Source organism: Pseudophryne corroboree, chromosome 7 (genome assembly GCF_028390025.1).
Source record: "Pseudophryne corroboree isolate aPseCor3 chromosome 7, aPseCor3.hap2, whole genome shotgun sequence".
Classification (NCBI taxonomy): Eukaryota; Metazoa; Chordata; class Amphibia; order Anura; family Myobatrachidae; genus Pseudophryne; species Pseudophryne corroboree.
The window spans coordinates 88,356,478-88,363,624 of record NC_086450.1 but is presented as its reverse complement, the minus strand read 5'-3'; the positions used below and the strand labels follow the sequence as shown (position 1 = coordinate 88,363,624).

Here is a 7,147-nt window from a genome sequence, read left to right as displayed (position 1 = left end):
GAGATGGGCAGCTGAGGAGGGAGAGGGGAGTTGGGCATCTCAAAAGGGAGAGAGAGAGTGATTGGTCATCTCAGGAGAGACAAGGGAGCTGGGCATCAAAAGAGGGAGAGGGGAGCTGAAGGACACGGGAAGAAAGAAGTACATAGAAGGTAGCGAGTTAAGCATCTGATAAGGGAGAAGGTAGTTTGGAGATCTGATGATGGAAATGGAGATCTGAATAAGGAGAAGGTAGTAGGAGATCTGATGAGGGAGAAGGAGTGGGAGACCTCCTAGCAGTAGTGTTTGGAGGACCTGGACAGTTGAGAGATTTTATTTGGAAAGTCTTAAGGTCCAATCAGGGCACCACCAGCTGTGAGCTCCACCTGGACCCCAGGCAGACTCTGCTCCTGATTGGATGTCAGATAGCACGTGACCACTAGACAATATTTACTTTCCCAGCAATGTAAAAAGTCCAGGAGACAAGATCAGGTGAAGCTAGGAGTGATCAGAGAGGTCAGAGCCAGAGAACCCTGAGCGGTTGCCCCAGAGAGGACTGCGCAGGGAAATGAATTCTTACCTGGAGTACACACCATGTGGGGATGTTGTAGCCTTCTCACCCAAGTTCTGCCGCAACGACCAGAGAAGTGTTTCCATGCAATCTTACCCTGGGACTGGAGCTGACAATCAGTTTGTGGGGAGTTTACCCATTGGCATCCATGCGACCTCTGCTCACCCACCTCCTCATCAGTCCCCAGCGCTGTATGCTCCCTGCAGCCTGGACGTTCCCTATGAACCTGCTGCACCTGCCGAATATAACTACCTACCTGTCAGCTCTGAGTATGACTATCCCTATGGATCTATCCACCCCATGGAGGACACAGGAGGGCACACACAGTATACCAGCTCTGTTTTCTCAGGGAACGGACCTTTTTTACTCAATGGCCAGTTAACTTACAAGACTCTAGGAGCAGACACTCAAGTGGCCTCACGTAAGGAGCAGCTGGAATTATACTCTGGAAACTTTCAGAACTTCTCTCCTTCTCCTGGTTCCTATCCCAAACCCAACTCCCCGGTCTCTGAGACCCATGCCACCCTCAACACATTTGATTGGATGAAAGTTAAACGAAATGCACCAAGAAAAAGTAAGTATAACTCTCACTGTACTTTGCTGTGTTCTCCTCATTCCTATACAGCCACAGCTCATATTATAGTGCAAGGCAATAAAGTGTGTGTATAAAATAACGAATATACCATCTATGAAAAGGTTTAGACATATTATTATTATTATTATTATTATTATTATTATTATCCTTTATTCACATTTTGCTTTTGTATCATAATGAAAGAAAAAAATAGAACAACATTTTAATTTTTGAATACATTCTCTAATGAATAAATTCGGTCTGATAGATTTCTATGACCTCTTGTAATAAATGGACAAAAAATATAATACTGTATTGTTCGTTTTGCAGCCGTCCCATCTGACTGTGGGGTTTCCAGTTCTCCCAGCACAATGAGGACAAACTTCACAACCAAACAACTCACAGAACTGGAAAAAGAATTTCATTTTAACAAGTACCTGACCCGGGCCAGGCGCCTAGAGATCGCAAGTTCCCTTCAGCTGAATGACACTCAGGTCAAGATCTGGTTCCAAAACAGGAGGATGAAGCAGAAAAAAAGGGAACGGGAGGGGGGTCAGCCCAGTCCCCCAAATCCAGGACCAGCATCAAATGTCTGCACAGACCGGCTGCAGAAGCCTGTAAATAAAACGGAGCCCCTCTCCCCTTCCATTGAGGTCACATCATAGAGACACCTATAATTCTCATTACAGAACCATGCTGGAGAACAATGGACATAAAAGTTACCTAAAACAATCAAAACTTTGCACTACTATTACTTGTCAGGATTGCTGGAAAAATCTGAATCACATAATGAACATACAACTGTACATACATGATAATGTGGAATCTGCTATTCTATATATGTCCCGTTCAACCAAAGACACACATGCTGCGACATTCAGAGGGAATCGCATGCGACAGGAGGATTGCTGTGGATGAACGTTTACAATCGACTGTTTATGCTGCCCTAATACTACAACTATTACTTCTAGAGTTTATTAATGGGTTTATGACATGCACCTACCGCAGGATTATGCAATTCACAAAAAAATGATGTCAATACTTAATTCACTGGCACCCCTTTCTATGACCAAATACGTTATATTAATGCAACTCGTTTTCTTAACGTTATTTAAATTTGCACTATTATATTTTGAATTGCTTTGTACTGCGCTTGATCTGCAATGTTTGGATGGACAAAACTTGCAATATCAGTCACGTGATGCTCTACAATGTATTTGATACATCAGGTATTATTTGGCCGAATGGCCTTGTTTCTAAGATTGTAATTGCTGTATATTTTTTAATACAAAGATGAAGTTGGAATACCTATGCAATAGCATGTATTTTAATTGTTTTATAATAAAGAGAAAAATATCTATTTGTGTATTTTATTTATAAACAAAAATGAATGGGTCAATGCAATCATGTATCCTTAGTAAGGTGATGTGGACGGGGATTGCTCTGTTTGGGGAGTGCACTTGTGTGGTCATAGATCGGATGAAGAGGTCACGGAGAGTAGATCCTGGGAACATGGACAGTGTCTACTTTGTAATCCAAAAGAAACCCAAGTGTATATGTAAGGTTGGGTTGTTTTTTTGATTCAAAGTCTTGCATATAAAAAGGAGATTCCACTTCAAACGGCCCCCTGGCTGGGAGAATTACAAATTCTCACTTTCAAAGTGAGAATCACAATGGAGTGATGGAATCAAAGACACACGTGTCTGTTTTATTCCAACAAGTTCAGGAGGTCGCTGGGAAAGGCAGTATATAGATGCTTATAGCAAAACACGCAATATTTCATATAATACCTATTTTATAGCTATACAGAGGACAGTGAGTGCAGCTAGGAAACACAAATTACGAAGTAGAAGTTTTACAACGTTTCTTGGGGACACTTTTAATACTTTGATCTTTCCCAGTAATTGGTGACATTTGGTGACTATAAAAATTTCACCAAACTGAGTCTCTTCTTGCCATTACTACTGTATATACAGGTCTCTTCCATATATGTTGTGTTTATATATATATATATATATATATATATATTCTTTATTTTTCTGGGCCATCTGCTCTCAGCAATCTCATGTAAATGACTTGTTGACTAAAACAACAGACCTGCATCAAAGGATGTCACCTCTGTCATGACCCCAGGTTTCCCCCATGGCCTTTGATATTGCAATGTCCCTTTCTTTGATAAGCATCAATATCCCTCCAACGAAGGACACATTTAGGAAACAGTCTTCAGGTTACTGGGACGCAAACTCCAGCAATGTATGCAAGTTTCATGAAACCTAAGATTGACCTGTGGAAAAGAAAAGAGTCTGTTTGCTTGTAAGTATCATATCAGATGTCCTTTGTGAAGATCAAATGTGTCAAGAGACAAAAGTGTCACCTTTCAGCGCAGACGTTGCTTTTGGGTGGATTGTACTCGCATGTGCGCTTGTGGTGTTTTACTGCGTTTACCAGCGCACCCCAAAATTGCGATCTATCTATTAACATGGGGGTCGCTTTAACTGTACTCTCGCTGGACAAACAGAAAATAGATCTAGTTGCTTACAAGGTCCATCTGCGTCCACTGAGTATAGAGAGACAAAGCATTTCTCAGGGTGATCAATGACCGCCTGTGGGTGCATACCCTGTTTCTGTACAAAAGAGCATCCACTGTATATGTGTGACACTTTGTGACAAGTCACTGACAACAGAATGGGACATTTCCCACCCCAATCCTTGCAGGATGCCAGGTCAGGGAGAGTTCACTGCAGACATCCGGGCACACATGTGAAGTCACAGCCTGCCACTGCTCAGACTGTGATGTATGCTGGCCACTGTTTGCACGCAGGAATACCAAGTGTCCCTTATTATGATCCAATTACTATGACTAATATAGATAGATTAGATAGATAGATTAGATAATAACTGAGCAAAGTGCAATCTTAAATATGTTACCAAAATACCTTGGTGTGAAGTATACAGTATTTTTCTAGTGTATTATTAAAATAATACAAATGACGTATAAGATCCATACACTTTTCTATTGTTCAGTAGAAATATTCAGGAAAGGGTAGGTGAAGACAATTTCATGTATACTGTATACCTAATACTTGAGCAAAAGGAAACATAGGGCCTAATTCAGACCTGATTGCAGCAGAAACATTTTTCTCTAATGGGCAAAACCATGTGCACTAGAGGGGTGGGGGTGGGGATAGAAATAACATGTGCAGAGAGAGTTAGATTTGGGTGGGTTATATTGTTTCTGTGCAGGGTAAATACTGGCTGCTTTATTTCTACACTGCAATTTAGATTTCAGTTTGAACACACCCCACCCAAATCTAACTCTCTTTGCACGTTATATCTGCCCCACCTGCAGTACACATAGGGGCAGTGGCGGATTTAGGGGGGGGGGCACTCGGGCCCGTGCCCCCCCTGTCATTTGTGACCCCCCCCGGTGCCGCCGCCGCCGCATAGGGAGATGACGGGCGCCCGCTGAGATTGTGTTACCAGCGGGCGCCCGTCTCCCTGCACAGCGGCAGCCGGAGGCAGGAGCTCAGTACTGAGCTCCGGCTTCCGGCGCTGTCACTGCGCCGTGCGCTATGGGAGAGACGTCAGTCATGACGTCTCTCTCATAGTGCTGAGTGACTGAGGAGCGGACGCCAGGAGGAGGAGGACTGCAGCGGCGCGGGAACGGGGCTCGGTAAGTATGTATTTTTCTTCCTTAATGCATCTACTGGGGGCTAACTATGGGGGACATTACTACTGGGGGGCATCAACAAGGGGCATTACTACTGGGGGGTCAAACTACTGGGGGCATTATAACTGGGGCATCTACTGGGGGCATCACTACTGAGGGGTCATCTATTGGGGGCAGCTACTGGGGGCCATATTTACTGGAGGCCATCTACTGGGGGCATTACTACAGGGGGGTCATCTATTGGGGCAAACTCGTAGGGGGGCATTACTACTGGGGGGTCATCTATTGGGGGCAGCTACTGGGGCATTATTACTGGGGGGCATCTACTGGGGGCATTACTACTGGGGGGGTCATCTATTGGGGGCAGCTACTGGGGCATTATTACTGGGGGGCATCTACTGGGGGCATTACTACTGGGGGGGTCATCTATTGGGGGCAGCTACTGGGGGACATTTTTCCTGGCGGGCATCTACTGGGGGCATTATTACTGGGGGCATCAACTGGGGGCATTACTACTGGCGGGTCGTCTATTGGGGGCAAACTCCTAAGGGGCATTACTACTGGGGGCAAACTACTGGAGGACATTATTACTAGGGGGCATCTACTGGGGGCAAACTGCTGGGGGACATTATTACTGGGGGGGCATCTACTGGGGGACTATTACTGGGGGCCAACTACAAAGGTGCTAACTACTGGCGGTGTAACTACAGGGGCATTACTACTGGCGGCTTAACTACAGGGGCATTACTACTTGGGGGCTAAACTAAAGGGGGGGGGTAAACTACTGGGGTCATGACTGTAGGGGAATTACCACTGGGGGCATAATGACTGGGGGCATTACTACAGGCAACATTACTACTGGGGGCAATACGGGCATTGCATAAGGGGCACCACTACTATGGGGTCTATATAAGGGCCACTACCAGTACAGTGGACATTGCATAATGAGCGCTACAACTGTTAGCATTGTATAAGAAGCGCCACCTCACATGCACCGAAGCCGCACACAAATGTACTTGCCCCTTCCATGGTGCCCCCCCTATCATTTTCTTCTGGATCCGCCCCTGCATAGGGGGTAATTCAGACCTGATCGCTAGGGTGCGTTTTTTGCATCCCTGCAATCAGGTAGTCACCGCCTACAGGGGGAGGGTATTTGCTTTGTGCAGGTGTGCGATTGCATTTGTTGGAAAACATATGTTTATGCAGTCTCTGCACAGCCCAGGACTTACTCAGCCGCTGTGATGATCGGAGCCGGAGCTGATGTCAGAAACCCTCCCTCCAAACGCCTGGTCCCTCCTGCGTTTTACCGGACACTCCTACAAAACCGTCAGTTGCCACCCACAAACGGCCTCTTCTTGTCAGTCACCTTGTGATTGCCCGTGAAATCACTTTTTTTGCACCATCTCGTCGGTATGCACCAATGCCCGGTGCAGTTGTCCGATGCGCCGGCGCATTATGGTGCATAAGCATGCGCAGTACAGACTTGATCACCCGCTGTGCAAACACGCACAGCAGTGATCAGATCTGAATTACCCCCGTAGTTTTGCCCATTAGAGACAAAATTTTGCTGCTGTGATCAGGTCCGAATTAGGCCCACAAGTGGATAGCTCTGCAGATGTGTGGGCCAGCACCCACTTATAGCTTACACAACTGTCAGGGGTGCATCATTAATGGACTCCCAGATCCGATTCAATATACAAAATTATATGGACTCTCATCAAGTCTATAAAAGATGGCTTTAATTTATTACAAACCACCAGCAATTAAGGCAGCCATAGAGATTCTATGAAACAAGATGTAGAAAATTAAACAGTTACCTATATACAGTATACACGTAGCCAGATGCGTGCTGGCCTATGAGGTGATCCTAGACTATACTGGCCACAGAGACAATAGGCAGACTGGATGGGCCATCAAGCTCTAGTAACATGGGGCAGCATGGATGGTGTAATGGTTAGCATTACTGCCTCACAGCACTGAGGTCATGGGTTTCGATTACAACCATGGCTCTGTGTAGAGTTTGTATATTCTCCCCGTACTTGCGTGGGTTTCCTCCAGGTACTCTGGTTTCCTCCCACAACCCAAAATATACTGGTAGGTTAATTGGATCCCAACAAAATTAACCCTAGTGAATGTGTCGGTGTGTACATGTGATAGGGAGTCTAGATTGTAAGCTCCACTGTGGCAGGGACTGATGTGAATGGACAAATATTCTCTCTGTAAAGCGCTGCAGAATATGTGTGCGCTATATAAATAACGGATAATAAATAAATGGGCTAGAAATCTGTCAGATGGGACTAGCAAAGACAATGTGTCTGGCCTAGAACCACAATCAAATCATGTGTGTTGTTTCGTA

At 45.3% G+C, this 7,147-nt stretch overlaps 1 protein-coding gene across 1 annotated transcript; it reads left to right on the top strand.

The window, feature by feature from the left end:
- Window positions 1-488: 488 nt before the first annotated feature.
- Window positions 489-1,823, top strand: HOXD1 (homeobox D1). Its single transcript, XM_063932278.1, has 2 exons — window positions 489-1,121; window positions 1,452-1,823. Exons 1-2 carry the CDS (start codon window positions 545-547, stop codon window positions 1,784-1,786), a joined length of 912 nt encoding a protein of 303 aa, XP_063788348.1. The 5' UTR covers window positions 489-544; the 3' UTR covers window positions 1,787-1,823.
- The last annotated feature ends 5,324 nt before the right edge of the window (window positions 1,824-7,147 follow it).